Source organism: Pyrgilauda ruficollis, unplaced genomic scaffold (assembly GCF_017590135.1).
Source record: "Pyrgilauda ruficollis isolate IOZ18807 unplaced genomic scaffold, ASM1759013v1 scaffold15, whole genome shotgun sequence".
NCBI classification, from domain to species: domain Eukaryota; kingdom Metazoa; phylum Chordata; class Aves; order Passeriformes; family Passeridae; genus Pyrgilauda; species Pyrgilauda ruficollis.
The window spans coordinates 633,630-650,501 of record NW_024513654.1 but is presented as its reverse complement, the minus strand read 5'-3'; the positions used below and the strand labels follow the sequence as shown (position 1 = coordinate 650,501).

The 16,872-nt window shown below is 52.2% G+C and overlaps 1 protein-coding gene across 1 annotated transcript in view; it reads right to left on the bottom strand.

Moving 5' to 3' along the window:
- Positions 1-15,291, bottom strand: part of TCERG1L (transcription elongation regulator 1 like) — a 150,054-nt gene extending 134,763 nt beyond the window's left edge. The window contains exon 1 of the mRNA XM_041461114.1: positions 15,196-15,291. Within this exon, the coding sequence (XP_041317048.1) occupies positions 15,196-15,291 (96 nt within the window). The remainder of the gene's footprint in view (positions 1-15,195) is intronic.
- Positions 15,292-16,872: the final 1,581 nt, after the last annotated feature.

The window sequence follows — 16,872 nt, the reverse complement described above, 5'->3', positions numbered from 1 at the left end:
CTTCCCTATTGGGCTTGTGCAGAAAAGGTCAAAGTTTCATGTGAGTGTTTATGAAATATTTGGTAGCCTTGGATGGAGAATGCCCTTACACAGAAAGCATCTGAATTGACCCCAAATCATTGAGCATACCTAGAATCTGCTAAAATGGAAATAACATCCGCAGGAAGCTGTAAATGTTTGAACTTCTGGTGTCTCCAAGCTGCTGGAGATACCAAAGGCATCGAAACCCAGGCTCAGGTTTCTAGGTAGCTCTGGTGCTAAATGAAGAAGTCTCATTGCATCCACGCTTCACTGTTACTGCTTTTAGATAACTCCTCTTTCTCCTCTCTGTTTCTTTGTCTCTCCCTGAGTGTTTGTGTGAAATTTTCTGTGAGATCAGGATGAGGGACAGTTGTGTGTCCCCTGTCAATGCACACAAAGCTCTCCACTGAAGCCACAAGTGGAAGCAGGATATTTTTATTATTATTATTATTATTATTATTATTATTATTATTGTTATGGGACCACTCAGAAATGTTGGCTGAAATCAGGATCAGAAAATATTTTGTTCCTGTTCCTCCAGGATTTTTTTCTCCAAAAAGCTCAGTACAAAGCTGTTTATGGAAATTAATTCTAATGGCTTCATAGAATCTTCTGTTCCCACTGTAACACTTCACATTACACAAGTCTTGCCACAAAGGAGATAATAGGCATGGGATATATTGAATTAGTAGATAAAGTTCTTATCTGTTCCTCTACATTACTTCCCTGGGTCTGAAATGACAAGTCATAGTTATTAAACCCATGGCAAATTGCCTGTGATTAACAAGGAAATAAATATATTATCCTAATAGAATTATCTCCTCCATCTGAAGCCCATGACAATTTCTGACAATGTCCCTGGAAAACGCTTTGCATCCCAGTTACCCAGAGGTCTGAGAGCGTCCTGAGCCGTTAATGAACCGACCTTGCAATTAAATGCATCCTTTGAGCTGCATCCCTCCTGCTCTGGGGGCCTGGGGAACTTCCAGGTGTGTCCTGAAGGAAAACAGTTCAGCAGGGAGGGACTGGCTATGAACAGCTGCAATTTCCCAGTAAAGGGGGCTATAAATGAAATATGAGCTGAAGGAGGGGAGATCTGGATGGGATATTGGGAATTAGGAATTGTTCCTGGCAGGGTGGGCAGCCCTGGCACAGGGTGCCCAGAGCAGCTGGGGCTGCCCCTGGATCCCTGGCAGTGCCCAAGGCCAGGCTGGACACTGGGGCTGGAGCACCTGGGACAGGGGAAGGTGTCCCTGCCGTGGCAGGCGTGGCGCGGGAGGGGATTTGGGGTCCCACCAACCCAAACCATGCCAGGATTGTGTGAAATACTGAGAACTCCTGGATTTTATAAAACAACAATAAACATTCCAAATTGAAAATTGTGTTTTTCTAAGTAGGGCATTTCTTAACCACGGGAGGTTTATAAACTGCTCTCCCCGACCCAAATGGTCTCTGAATCTCTTGGGCAGAGCCTCCTCCCAGCCCAGAGCCGAGGGCTGCAGCTGTGCCTGCACAGCCCAGGCCAGCCTGAGGCTCAGGCCAAGCAGCACAGGCATGTCACAGCACAGGTCACAGCTGAGACAGCCACGACACACAGCGTGTCACCAAACACTTTCCGAAGGCTTCAAGCATTCAGCCATACAGAGTAACATCATGTCATTTCAGAAGGCTACAAAGATCTGCCCTTCCTGTTCTGTACCCAGCCTTTTATCCCTGATGTTCACACACTGCCCTGGGTGCCCCTGTGCCCTGGGTGCTCTCTGTGCCCCTGTGCCCTGGGTGCCCTCTGTGCCCTGGGTGGTTGCCCAGCACACCTGGGCACTGCCTGGCTCCCTGCTGGCACTGCTGCTCACCTGTCCTGCACAGCTGCACCCACTGGGGATGAGCTGGGCCACAGCCCCATCCCAGTGACCCCAAACTGTGCCACACACAGCCCCAGTGACCCCAAACTGTGCCTGCCTAGCCCGAGCTGCACCCAGCAGGTCCTGAGTGCTGGGCCCCTCTCAGAGCCAGCCCAAGCTCTGTCCAGGCTGGTCATCCCAGAGCCTTGGGCTGCCAGGATTTCGGGAGGATACAGGCTGACAGCAGGCCGGCCTGAGCAGGCTGGACACGGCCACCAGCTGCTCCTGGTCCCTCAGAGGGAGCCCAGCTCAGAGCCCAGCTCAGAGACCAGAGCCCAGCTCAGAGCCCAGCACAGAGCCCAGCTCAGAACCCAGCACAGAGCCCAGACTCCAGCCCAGAGCCCAGCACAGAGCCCAGCACAGAGCTCAGAGCCCAGCACAGAGCCCAGCTCAGAGCACAAAGCCCAGCACAGAGCTCTCCTCCCTGGGGCACCCTCCACCCCACCCTTTTGTCACTCAGGGGCTGGCATGCTCAGAGGGCAAAGCCCACTCAGGAAGAGTCCCTGAAGTGGCATCACCCATTATTTTGGCGATGCCAGGTAACTTTAAAAGCCAGCTCAACATTCAGGACTTGTTCCTCCAGCCTTATCAAGAGTGAAATGCTCTCCAGCACGGCTCTGGGAGAGGGGAGCCAGCACTGCTTCAGCCTGCAGCTGTTGGGAGCAGATACTCCACAGAGCATGCTGCCTCTGAGAAAGCTAAAACCAAACTGTGTTATTGCTTGGAGGGAAGTTCTTGTCTCCAGCCAGGCCTGTGGAGGGATGTTGTGAGCAGCAATAACAGCATTTGTTCCACAGAAGCACGAGGAGTATTTTGGAAATGATTGTGAGGATGGGAACCCTGGTTTTCCGGGCACCAAACAAACACACAGCAACCAGTGTTTTCCTGACAACAGGAGATTAAAGCTGGAAATGGGAGCTGCAGGGAGAGATGAGCAGCGTCCAGCCCCCAATTCCAGCAGAGCCAGGGCCCACCACTGTCAGCAGAGGATGTGTGGACCACTCTCACTTCACTTTTACCACTGGCAGTGGCAGCTGGACAGGCAATTAGAAGACAATGAAGCCAGGCTGAGCCATGGCTTTGGAAAGCATGATCAGAAATCAGTGGGAAGCCACATCCCAGCACCCCAAGGTGCTGCAGCACCTTTGCTCTCCTGGCACTGCCCAGGTTTCCCGTTTGGGCTGAAAACCATCAGTGCTGTGTCACACAAACACTGCTTTGTGTTCAAACACCTCCTAAGTACAACCAAAGCCCTCACAGAAACTCCTCACCCTGACAAATTCAGCTTTCCCCCAGCCAAGCCAGCCTAAAAACAGCCTCTGCATTCCTTTCATGAGGCTTCCTTTAATATTTAGACCAAAATATTATGATTGTAGTTATTAATTAGGCATTCCCTAAGTACTGTTTATCCTTGTATTTGAGTCATTTCCTGAGAGTATCTTCATGAAAGCACCTGCCAATTCGGCTCCAGAAATCGCACACAAAACCCATCTGCATTTCCCAGTCCCACCCCTTCTGTTGTGAGTAATGACAGCTTAAATGAGTCCGCAGCAGTGAGGCTGGCTGGCACGGGCTGGGAGCACTGACATGGAAATCGATGTTTGCACTCGCCAGTCGATCAGCGTGGGGAGGGACCCTTTGAAGGCTTCACCCAGCAGCTGTGCCCTGACACAGCCACGGGCTGCAATTACAGCAACAGGCACCACAGAGCAAACAAGGCACAGAAATCCAGTACAAAAAAACAAAACTCACAACGACAATTAAAAAAAAAACCAACACAGCTCCCTAAACTCAGCACAGAAAGGAATAATCCTGTGTCTAATTCATCCCCTCTAAGTGCCACCCACCAACACAAATACTGAGCCAATGCTCCAAGTAACCTCTGTAATCAAAGCTAGTAAGGAGAATAAATGATCTAAAGAACAGATCCATGATTAATAAAAGAAAAAAGCCATTCTAAGCAGAAGGTTTTATTCTTTTATTTCTGTGTGTTGCTACCAAAGCAGCTCTGAACTGGAATGTCTTCACTGGAACGCCTTCCAGATCACCTGGCACTTACGGCTTAAAAACATTCCTGTGATAACACAAGTGTAAAATGGTTGTTGTAACTGTTTAATTACCCACAAGAGAGGTTATGCTACCATACCTTTTATTTTAATTACGGCTGTTGAAGTCCTGGGCCGTGAGCCTCGGCACAGAGGTGGAGCACAGGAGGCTCAGGGGCCCTTGTGGCTCTGCATGGCTCCTGCCAGGAGGGGACAGCCGGGGGCAGGCAGGGCAGCTCAGGGTGGATATCAGGGAAAATTTTCTATCCAAAAGGGCTGCCCAGCCCTGGCACAGCTGCCCAGGGCAGGGCTGGAGTCCCCATCTCCGGAGGGATTTCCCAGCCCTGTGGATGTGGCACCTGGGGACAGGGGCAGTGGTGGCCTTGGCCCTGCTGGGAATGGTTGCACTGGATGTTCCCAGAGGGTTTTTCCAGCCCCAGTGCTTCTGCAGCTCTGTGATTTCCAGGGCTCCCAAAGCACACCAGAGTCACCCTGCAGGACACGGGCAGGAGGGGCAGGGAGGCAGATCAGAGCCACAGCAGTGTCAGGGGAAAGGGGCCTCTGGAGATCACCCTGTCCAGCCCTGGCTCTATTTACAGATGGGTTTATTTACAGATGGCTCTATTTACAGATGGGTTTATGTACAGATGGCTCTGTGTACAGATGGCTCTGTGTACAGACGGGCTCTGTCACTGCAGCTCTCAGACACTGAACAGGTGAAGAGTGAGGAGTGCTGCAGGATCCCTGCATGAGCCCCCCGTGCCTGCTGAGCTCCCAGGCTCAGCTCTGGGTCCAGCCCAGCCCTGCTGGCTCCCAGGCTGGGCTGTGACCCGGCTCCCCAGGGTGGCAGAGCCCCGGGGACACCAGCTGTGCCTTCCCAGCCTCGGGACCAAGGACAGACACACCGTGGGATAAAGGGACAGTCTGAGCACATCCCAGCCAGGAGAGCACCAGCCTGGGTCAGCACCTGCTCGCCAGGGAAAGCATGAGCAAAAGCAGATTGTCCAGCAGCTAAATTTCACCTCCTTACCTCCATGCACCTGAATTCCAAACACATTTGGGATGAACTTACAAGCTGTTGAAGGGAGTGAATTCTGTCCCACTCTCAGGAGAAGGGCAGCACAGGTCAGCTGGGCCCCTGGAATGAGGAGGGGATCGTGCATCACACACACTGTGCCCGCCACAAAGAACATCCCAACCAGCTCAAGGTGGCACCTGCAGCTCTAAAACATCACATTTCTATTGGATTTGTCAGTTACCCGTCTCCCAATCAATACCTCAAACACAAGTTTACTGAAATTCATTTCTGTAGCAAATCCAAACATCATGTACACCGCAAAGTGGTTTTTTGAAACAAAACATGATGTACACTGTTTGGAAAAAATCCTTTGTTTTAGAGGAAGTTGTATTGTGTGCAAAAGGAAAATTAATATTACTGAAAACCTTTCCAGTGTGAGTTCTCTGGTTTTGAACAGCAGCTTCGAGAAAGGTGCCAAGGGAACACTCACAGAACTCAAAGTATTGTTTCAGCTCTGGGTGTGACTCAGTTTCTCCCCAAACCAAAATGACACTGGATGCAACCTCGGCCATGGGCATCCTACCTGCATATCCAACCCCTCAATGGCTGAAAAAATCCAGGTATCAGCATAAAGTGGTATTTTAAATTCCCATCTGCATGAAGGAGAGCTCATTTAGGGGTAAAGGACAGCTGTGTGCACAGGCTGGGGCAGGGCTGAGGCAGCATCAGGTGAGAGCTGGAGGAGAAAACCTTTGGGTTAACCACCATCAGTGCTTTGGAAGAATTAAGCTCTGCAAGAGGCCAGATCTTCTTTAGAAAGGGGAATTGAGACTTCAAACTGCCAGAGGGCAGGGCTGGATGGGAGATTGGGAATTGGGAATTGTTCCCTGGCAGGGTGGGGAGGGGCTGGGATGGAATTCCCAGAGCAGCTGGGGCTGCCCCTGGATCCCTGGCAGTGCCCAAGGCCAGGCTGGACACTGGGGCTGGAGCAGCTGGGACAGGGGAAGGTGTCCCTGCCATGGCAGGGGTGGCACTGGGGGGGATCTGGGATCCCTCCCAGCCCAACCCACTCTGGGACTCTGTAGTTCTTGGAATTTTCCAGAATTCCAGTAATGTGTTTTCTAATCCTGTTTCCACTACACCAAAGCCATGGAGGATTTGGGAGCCTGGTGATGTCTCAGCCCCAAAGCTGTGGCCACCACAAGAGCTGAGGAGCTCTGCCCAGGCAGGACAGGTCCCACCCCATGTCCTTCCAGCAGCAAACCAGAGCCAGCCCTGGAGCAGCAGGGGCTGAGGGCTCTCCAAGGCTGTGCCAGTCCTCCTGTTACCATAGAAACGGGACAGAAAAGCTGCCAGAAGCAGGGGGATGAAGGGGTCTTTTTGGTCCTTCATCGTCTGCCCAGTCATGTGAAATCTGTGTCATGGGCTCACAGAATCATCTAGGCTGGAAAATCCCTCTGAGCCCAAACATTCCCAGAACTGCCCAGACCACCACTGCCCACATCCCCAAGTGCCACATCCTCCAGCGATGGGAGCTCCACCACTGCCCCGGGCAGCTGTGCCAGAGCTGGGCAGCCCTTTTGGACAGAAAACTTTCCCTAATATCCACCCTGAGCTGCCCTGGCCCAGCCCGAGGCCGTTCCCTCTGCTCCTGTCCCTGTTCCCTGGAGCACAGCCCGACCCCCCGGCTGTCCCCTCCTGGCAGGAGCTGTGCAGAGCCACAAGGGCCCCCTGAGCCTCCTGTGCTCCAGACTCAGCCCCTTCCCAGCTCCCTCAGCCCCTCCTGGGGCTTGGATTGGACATTCCCAGGATCCCAGACTGGTCTGGGTTGGGAGGGACCTTAAACCCCATCTCACTTCAACACCTCCCACGAGCCCAGGTTGCTCAGAGAAGAACTTAACTTCATTTTCATGAGCACTTATCTTTCAATTTATCACCCAGACTTCCTTATTATGGCCTATTATGAGCTGAGCTTTATATAATTACCAATTTTTGCGCACAGTTCCATCTCTTTCCCCCTGGGCTCAGATAAGGACTTATCTCCCTCAAGCAGGCAGGGAACATCCCTGGCCAGCAGAGCCCAGGTAGCCCTGGCTGCTGCAGGGGCTCAGCCTCCAGCCCTGCTCCCCTCCCACAAACAGCATTTCCTCCACTGGAGCTGCTTTCTCCTTCTTCCCACCCTGGTCAGTGTCTCCATCTCCTCCCAGCCCTGCTCCTGCCACTTGTTTCTCCTCTGTGATCCAGCTTTTCACCCCTCCTGACAGCCTGCAGCTCCTTGCCCTCCTCCTGTTGTCCCCCTGCATCCACACACCCCGCTCCAGGAGGCTGCAAAAGCAGCAGGTCCAGCCCCCCTGAGCCACAGGTACCCCCAGCTCCCTCAGCTGAGCCTGGCCATCTGTCTGGGGCCTCAGAACCCTGCAGCACCATCCTCAGCTCCTGCTCCACATCTGGCAGCCACGGCAGCCACTGCAGGGGCTGAGTCCTGCCCTGCCAAATTAGCTCTGTTCGTTAAATGAATTATTTTCTTCAGAAGAACACACCTCTCAATCCCACTGTCCCTGTGCTGCTTTGTGCACCCCTCTCCAGTGCTTTTTAAGTGGTGTAACAGATTAATAAGTTCATGGCTTATTCCCTGGTCTGACTTTCTGGATTTTTAAGGACTTTTATCAATGTTTAAGGTTGGATTGCGCAGAGGTACAAAGCACACAACACAGCAATAAGAAAACCTGTGAAAATAGTAGTTCACACAAGTCAAACAAATACAGCATGGCGAGAGCAAGGTTAGAATTAGCACTTTGGGTAAACCTAGGAAAAGATGAGATTTTAGATGGATTTTTGAAAAGGGCAAATTTTGAAATGGCAGCGTGGCGGAGGGAGGAAATTGTTGTGCTGGCTGCAAGTGTCACCTTGCAAAGGCAAACAGGGATGGTTCACTTTCCTTTAACCACAGAAATGTCCCCTCCACTCAGCAATTTAATGCCAGCCATGAAGGCACGAAGTCAGGGTTTTTACAAGTTGTTACTGTAAAAGGGCAATTGCTATCACAGCACTGCTGGGTGTTGTCTCAGTATGCAGATTTCAACATCCAGGGGCAGAAACAGCGAGGAAGGAATTGAGGAATTGAGACTTTAAACTGCCAGAGGGCAGGGATGGACGGGAGATTGGGAATTGGGAATTGTTCCTGGCAGGGTGGGCAGGCCCTGGCACAGGGTGCCCAGAGCAGCTGGGGCTGCCCCTGGATCCCTGGCAGTGCCCAAGGCCAGGCTGGACACTGGGGCTGGAGCACCTGGGACAGGGGAAGGTGTCCCTGCCGTGGCAGGGGTGGGAATGGGGGGGATTTGGGGTCCCAAGCCAGGCTGGAGCTGTGGCACCACACCAGGGGCACGGCAGCTCCTCAGGGCCAGGCAGGCTGGGCTCCACACAGAGCTCTGCCCTCCCTCCAGAAAATATCCCTGGAATTCCTCAGAGATCACTTCCTGAAATGTCACCAATTCAGCCTCTGACCCACTGCTGGTTGTACACTGAGTCAAAATGGTTTTTCTTCCTGTTGTCAGAACTGCATTGGTTAAAAGCAGCTCTGAGTTTTATCCCACTATTGAAACTGTTTGATAGGATCAGCTTTATTGGCTTGTCTTTGCTGTTTCAAATTAGATTTGTTTTCCACACACTCTCTGATCCCTCAGAGTTTGCTCGGAGTGTTCCAAGTTAAACCTTTAAAGAGACATTTTTTGTGTAACCCAATCCTGTTACCTCTTGGTGCTTTGGTGTTTGGGCACTTTTAACCCCCAAATGAAGCACCTTAAATATTCTCCCTTTTTCTTGAATTAATCCTGTTAGCCAGCACGAAGGTAGGAGCATCAGGTTTCCACATGACCCTCCAAATCAAGGCACCAGCTGGGCAGAAATCCATTTTTGAAAAGCCACATGAGCATCCCAGGCTGGGCTCCATTTAATCTCCCATGCCTGCCACAGATAACAGCTCTCTCCACAGCCATCACAGCACTCCTGGCCACTTCTCCCTCTCGTTTTTCACTGTGCAAACTGAAATTCCCCTTCTAATCTCCTCTGATGAACCAACGGTCTTTGGTAATATTTCTCTGCGAGTTATTTTTGCTGCAAGTTTAAAGACATCTTTTATTTTTAATGCCTCTGCAATTCTCAATATGTTCACTGGCATTTAAACTCCCAAAAGCCGGTGGGAAAATGAGATGTGCTTTAAATGAGGCGGCGCTGGCCATCTGTGTGTGAGGGGCTTGTTTTGAAACAGCAGCTCCGGGTGCTTCAACAACTGCTCAGAGCCAAGGGTGCCTCAGCTGCCAGCGTGGTGCTGCCAGCCTGGATCCTGACAACCGCAGGCACTTGGAGATAAGCTCAGCTTTACCCCAGGCCTGGCTGGGCTCTGCAGCCAAGCCACGGCCCCTGGATGCTCTCTGGGCTCAGGAGCCATCCCCACACCCTCGGGCTGCAGGGGTTTTCCAGGGTCTCTCCTGTTGTTTTCACACCACACCTGTGTTTTTGTGGGTTTTTCCCCCAAGTGAATCCCTAATGACATGAAGGAAAGCCAGGAGCATCACCTTGAGGATTCTAAAATAAGGCAGATACCTGCATTTTTTGGTAAAATGAGTAACCATCCCTTTCTCCGTCCTGCTGGGCTGACCAGCTACAACAGCTGAGTTGCAGCTGGTCTGAGTTTTGCTCCCACCAGAACCAAAAAAAGATGAATTTTTGAAGAAGTGGCTCTGGCTCCACTCCACTGACACCTGAAGGCTGCAGAGTTTGGCTGAAACAGGAGCCACGGGAGCGCTGGAATCAAACCAATTTGGGAAAATGAGGAAATTAAGGGGGAAAAGGTCAAACTCCCCTTAAGAGGTTATTAACTTGTAGCAGTTGTACTGGCAGGGCTACAAATCCAGGCTGCAGGAGCACCTGGGATCACACTCCAAGCCCGCCTGTGCTGCTGCAGAGATGGAGATTTGTCGGCCCAGTGAAGCGTTAGCGCTCAAATAAATGAGCAGTTTATTGACCTTTGGGTGGCTGAGACCAAACTGAAAGGCAGAAGCACTCCTGGAGCAGGCAGGCCCTGGGGCTGTGCTGGGAACGAGCCCTGAAGGGCACGGGGAGCTCACAGCTCCTGCCAGGCCCCCACAGGCGCTGCCCTCTGCCCACCTGGCTCCTCACCCGCCCTGCTCTGCTCCCCTGTCTGCTCTGCGGTGCAAGGGCTGCCACAATTCTGGGGGAAACAGGCAGGGCTGCTATCTTCCCACCCCGAAAGCGTTTCTGACCTCCCAGTGCAGTTCCCATCTCTGGAGTGCCCCAACACGCGTGGTGGAGGTGGCGGGGATGGGGCTGCAGCTGACCATGGCCATTAAAGGTCTCTTCCAACCTCAGTGGTCCAGGTGCCCCGAGCAGAGACGAGGAAAACACCATCAGGCAGCACCTTTGGAACTCCCAAATCCATAGGGAGTTAATAGGACCCAGGGGAAATGACTCCTTCCAAACTGTGTCCCCAGGGTACAGCTGGTACCGGGCCAGTAAGGCTGGACTCCTGCAATGCTGGATTAATTCAGCAGCTAAACATGTACGAATGAGGAATACAATATATTGCACAATATATAGGAACTAGGCTTCCCGTGTATTGTGGGATATAGATGAGGAATTTAAGGCTGATTCAGAAAGCTGGACTAATAAATCAGCTGCTGCTGTGTCTGATGGACAACAACAAAGAGCAAAATACTTCGTAATTTGCAAATTAAAAATGGAGATATAAGGGGGAGCTTAAGGAAAGTCAGCATGCTTGATGGAAGTAGCACAGAAAGGGAGCTGGAACAAGGATCCTGATTGCATTCAGGAGCAGAGGGCACTGATCCTGCAGGTTAAGCACATTAAATCCTGTAAATGACCTTGCCCACAGCTTGGGACCCAGCACCTGTTCTCACCCCACTCCCACAGAACCCAGGCTTTGCAGGAGGGATGGAAATCTGTGTCCTCTGCCATGAAAATCCCACCTGAGGACTCCAGGAAGTGCTCACCTGGCGACTCAGGTACCTGCAGCTGAGCCTGGCTTAGGTCCTGATCCACTGCCAGCCGCAGAGAGGCAGAAATTCTCAGTTTTGTGGTTTTCCAGAGTGCAAGAGCTGAACCCAGAGTCACAGCCACGTCACCTGGCACAGACAGCACAGCACAGCTGGGGTTTGGGGAAGGAGGAGTCGCAGGAATGCCCTGCTTGGCCTGGGGAGGCCGGGAATGGCCAGGGAAGGGCCAGGGAAGGGCCAAAGAAGAGGCAGGGAAGGGCCAGGGAATGGCCATCGAAGGGCCAGGGAAGAGGCAGGGAATGGCCAGGGAAGGGCCAGGGAATGGCCAGAAAATGGCCAGGGAAGGGTCAGGGAATGGCCAGGAAAGAGGCAGGGAATGGCCAGGAGAGAGGCTGGGAATGGCCAGGGAAAGGCCAGGGAAAGGCCAGGGAATGGCCAGGAGAGAGGCTGGGAATGGCCAGGGAAAGGCCAGGGAAAGGCCAGGGAATGGCCAGGAGAGAGGCTGGGAATGGCCAGGGAAGGGCCAGGGAATGGCCAGGGAATGGCCAGGGAAAGGCCACGAGAGATGCAGGGAATGGCCAGGGAAAGGCCAGGGAATGGCCAGGAGAGAGGCAGGGAATGGCCAGGGAAGGGCCAGGGAATGGCCAGGGAATGGCCCCCAAATCCCACCCATTCCCCCCCTGCCATGGCAGGGACACCTTCCCCTGTCCCAGGTGCTCCAGCCCCAGTGTCCAGCCTGGCCTTGGGCACTGCCAGGGATCCAGGGGCAGCCCCAGCTGCTCTGGGCACCTGTGCCAGGGCCTGCCCACCCTCACAGGGATGGATTTTTTCCCAAAATCCAACCCAAATCAACCTTCCACAAGTTAAAACTATAACTCCTGGCACTGTTTTGGACAGAAACTGCTCTGAAGTTCCGGGGTTTGCCCCCAGCTGTGACACTTCCCATCCCACAGCCACTGCTCTGATTACCAATGTCACCTTAATTTCTCTTTCAAAACACAAGTCTCTCTTGCTTGGGGATATTTCAAGATTGCCTTCAATAAATATGAATGCAAATTTATTCCTTCATGATTTGTCATTCACTGCATTACCACTGCCATGGAGCAAGAGAGACCTTCATCTCCAAACTCCTTGATAGGGATTTCTCCAAAGACAGATTCTCGATCTCCCGGTACACCTTTTTTGGCTTTTATAAAATAAATACATCAAAGAAGATATTATTCGGGCTTGTTTGATGTTCAGTGAGAAGTCATCCCCATCATGGAATGATACGAGCTACCAACCTGCCTCCTCAGTCAAAAAGAGGAATTCAACCCTCCTTCCTGGCAACCCTTTAAAAATGGATTTTCAGAGCAGCAAAGGCAGCAGGACCCTTTGCAGCACTCAGGGACTTCATCACGGGCTCCCTGCTCACAGCTGGCAGAGGCTCGTTCCTTCCCTTGCCTCCCTGCTCCTGTCCAAGGCACCTGCCAAGCCCTGCCCTGCCAGGGAGGGACGTGCCACTGCAGCCACCCCTGGCATCGCTCTTCTCTCCAGCCAAGCCCCTCTGACACTGAACACAGCCCCAAAACAGCCCAGGGCAGGGGCCAGCCTTGCCTGCCCTTACCTACAGCACTGCTTCTCCGGTTTGCCCAAGCTGAAGGAAATGTCAGGATTTTTGTTATCTGATCCAGCTGAAGCTGTGTGCTGAGATCCAGGATAAGGCTGACATTCAGGATGCCACGAGATGTCACTTCTGCTCGTGTTCAACAGGCTTTCTGAAGATAATCTGCTGTTTCTAAGGGGCTGAGGAGGGTTTGCCTTTTGGCTGGAGACAAGGCAGAGGGAACCCCTGAAGAAAGGCACACTTCTGCACTAAAGCCCTCATGAATATTAATGGGGCCAACACAAAAGGAGCTGCAGCATTAATATGAGCAGCATGATAAAACAGACTTGAGCTTGTGACATGTTCAATCTCTCATTTAATTTTTATAGGAGTTGATTAAGATGCCTTTGCTTGAATTTTTATACTGTTTACTATAAAACATTATCATTTTCTTCAAAATCTATCGAGACAGACAAACCACACATTTGCCAAGCTGTTAAATAAATAGTATTAAATCAACAATACCCAGGGTCCCCAAATGCGAGTCATTTCCATGTATATTGATTTTTGTTCCATTTGCTGCAATAAAAGTTTTGTCTCTAAGCAGAAGGCAAAAAAAGCCAACTATTTTATCAGATTGTTCTGGTTTTAATTCTTGAAATAAAGTTGCTTTGCAGTCCCTGTGTGGGGCAAACTGGCCCTAAGTGCTCTGAGAGAGCTGGGGGATTCAGAGCTGGACAGCACCCAGCCCCAGAGACAGCAGGGCAGGCCAGGAAGGCAAAAAGGAGCAAATCCCCCAAGAAACAGGCTGGGAGAGCTGGGGGGGCTCACCTGCAGAGGAGAAGGTGTGGGGAGCCCTCCCAGAACCTTCCAGGGTCTGGGGGATCACAGGGACCTTCACAGGAACTGATGGGACAAGGAGCAAAGGGCACAGAGGGAAAGGGGGGAGATTTAGCTGGATACAGGGATCTCCAGTGTTTGCCACACTCAGTGACATCCCAAACTCCACATTTTAGCAGTCTAATTCTGGCACAGCAGATCTGCAGCACATTTTACAAGAGGCACAGAGTGTAACTCAGCACAGGAAGCAGCACCAAAGCTGTGAAAGAGGAAGGAAAGCACAAACTCTGAGAGGATAAACTGGGAATTAGCTCCCAGGGCCAAGGAGTGGGCAAGTGGCAGCAGGGGCGAGCTCGCCCTGCCCAGCAGGAAGCACAGCAGCTGCTCTGCACCAGCCAGAGCTGTTATTTTGTATAATTTTTCCTAACAAAATAATTCCATCAAAATACAGGTTCAACATAAATCAGATAAATCAGCACAAAATAAGATTACACAGAAAGCACAGAGTCTGTTCTAAATACAAAGAAATTACCAAAAAAAAATTTACTCGGGTGTATAAAAGGTATTTTTATACCTCCAAAAGCCAAGTTTTCAAAACACATTTTTGTCTGGGAAAGAAGTGCAATCCCCACTTCTTTCAGATTTACACCTGATAGAGAACAAACCCCCCACTCCCAGAGCTGGGCTTGCCACAGAGCTTCTCTTTAAATGGGTTAAAGCCCTGGGGTGCTCTCAGACACTCGTGTGTGACTGTGACGCATGAAAGCTGCTGAACACGGAACGGGAAGAGAGTTTTAGAGCAACAAAGTTCACCTTGTTAAAAATGCACTCCCTGCAGAGGCTTCCACATCCCCCATCCATCACCACGTCAGGCCCTGGCAGCCTGGGACTGCTCAGTCAGGAGCAGGGGGAACGGGGGGGAGCAGGAGCCCAGACTGCTCCTCAGAGCAAAAACAACTCCAACAGCCTCAGCAGCCAGCGAGGCTCTGGGAACAGCCCCAGGAAAGGGCTCCCACAGAATTCTCCAAAGCCTGGCTTTGTGTCTGTGTCCACAGCCACGTCACCCACATCCACATTATCCACATCACCCACATCCACATTATCCACATCATTCACATCCACATTATCCACATCGTATAAAAGGTATTTTTATACCTCCAAAAGCCAAGTTTTCAAAACACATTTTTGTCTGGGAAAGAAGTGCAATCCCCACTTCTTTCAGATTTACACCTGATAGAGAACAAACCCCCCACTCCCAGAGCTGGGCTTGCCACAGAGCTTCTCTTTAAATGGGTTAAAGCCCTGGGGTGCTCTCAGACACTCGTGTGTGACTGTGACGCATGAAAGCTGCTGAACACGGAATGGGAAGAGAGTTTTAGAGCAACAAAGTTCACCTTGTTAAAAATGCACTCCCTGCAGAGGCTTCCACATCCCCCATCCATCACCACGTCAGGCCCTGGCAGCCTGGGACTGCTCAGTCAGGAGCAGGGGGAACGGGGGGGAGCAGGAGCCCAGACTGCTCCTCAGAGCAAAAACAACTCCAACAGCCTCAGCAGCCAGCGAGGCTCTGGGAACAGCCCCAGGAAAGGGCTCCCACAGAATTCTCCAAAGCCTGGCTTTGTGTCTGTGTCCACAGCCACGTCACCCACATCCACATTATCCACATCACCCACATCCACATTATCCACATCATTCACATCCACATTATCCACATCACCCACATCCACACCACAGCCACATCATCTACACCCACATCATCCACATCCATATCCACATCCATATCCATATCTATATCCACACCCACATCATCCACATCCATATCCACATCATCTACACCCACATCATCCATGTCCACATCCACAGCCACATCACCCACAGCCACCTTATCCACATCATCTACACCTACACTCACATCGCATCCATATCCACATCATCTACACCTACACTCACATTGCATCCATATCCACATCCACATCCACAACCACATCATCCACATCCATATCCACATCCACATCCACAGCCACATCATCCATATCCACATCTACACTCACATCACAGCCACATCATCCACATCCATATCCATATCCACATCCACACCCACATCATCCACACCCACACCACACCCACATCAGACCATTCACCCCCACACACCCCCACCCCTGCCCCTCTCACCCAGCTGCTCCCAGCTCCCTTGCCCAGAGCATCACTGAGCGCTCCCAAAGGCTCCATCAGCTCTCAGACTTGATCCAAACCCACTGCAGCTGCTTCCTGGCAGCTCATCCCACTGCACCACCCCTCAGGCAGCCCGAGCTGCAGCCCTGGCCCCAGCACCCCTCCCTGCTTCCAGGCTGCAGGCAGAGCTGAGCAGAGCCCACCCCCCTGCAGCTGAACCCCTCCAGCAGCACTGCAGGTACAGCCCCGCTGCAGCCCCACTTAGCCTGAGGATTGCACAGGCCTTGAAGAGGTCTCATGGTGGGGAATAACCAGATTAGGGCAGGGTGATTGACAGCACAGCAGCAGGAGCAAAGGGACCACTGAGAAATTTCTAACTCCTTACCTGCTCAGAGCCCTGTGCAGGAAAGTGTGCTAAATCCAGAGAGAATGTCAGTGATTACTGCTGGCTCCAACCAAACCCTCTCTAAATCCAGGGCAGAAAACTGCCTCACCTGAACCTGGCAGCAGGGTGGTGCCTCTCCTCTGGCCCCTGCGGTGAATTGCTGATATTTTCTGTACCACAGATGCGTTTCCTGCCTGTTCTCACCCTGTGTGCGAGCGTTCCACGTTTCAGGAATAGCCTGCTTGGAAAAGGTGCCAGAAAGTTCCTGCTCCTCACTGTGACAGCACCAGGAAGCATCACAAGGCTCAGTTCTGTTCTGTTTGCCTGGGTTCGTTTCACAGATTGTCAGGGGACCTGCAAGAGCTGAGCTGCTGCAGGAAAGAGCTCCCGGCCAGAGGGACAAAGGGACAGCCCCAAAATCCCCCCGTGACAGCCCTAAAGCTGCACAGCCCGCCCCAAAACGTCCTGGGGGGCTTTGGGCAGGGGCAGGTGCTGGGGTGTGTGAGGAAGAGCGAGAGGAAGAGCAGGGGGCTGTGGAGGGGTGGCTGTGCCAGGGGCCTGTGCCCGTGACAGCCATGAATCATTCCCTGCGCTGGCAGCAGGGATGGCAAAGCTGATTTAAAATCTGGGGGAAACGGCCAAAAAGCAGCAAAGTGTAAATGAACAGAAGGTGCCCGGGGTGTGAGCTGTGCCAGGGCCCCACAGGCTGTGCAGGGAGGGAGCTGAGCCAGGCTGGGCTGCACACCCTGCCCTGGGTGCCCACCCCTCTGATCCCACCCAGTCCTGACCCTCCCGGGGGCTCAGGGGGCTCGGACCCCAAATTCTCCAGCTGGGCAGCCCCAGACCCCCCTGGCTGCTCAGGCCTGTGTGGTT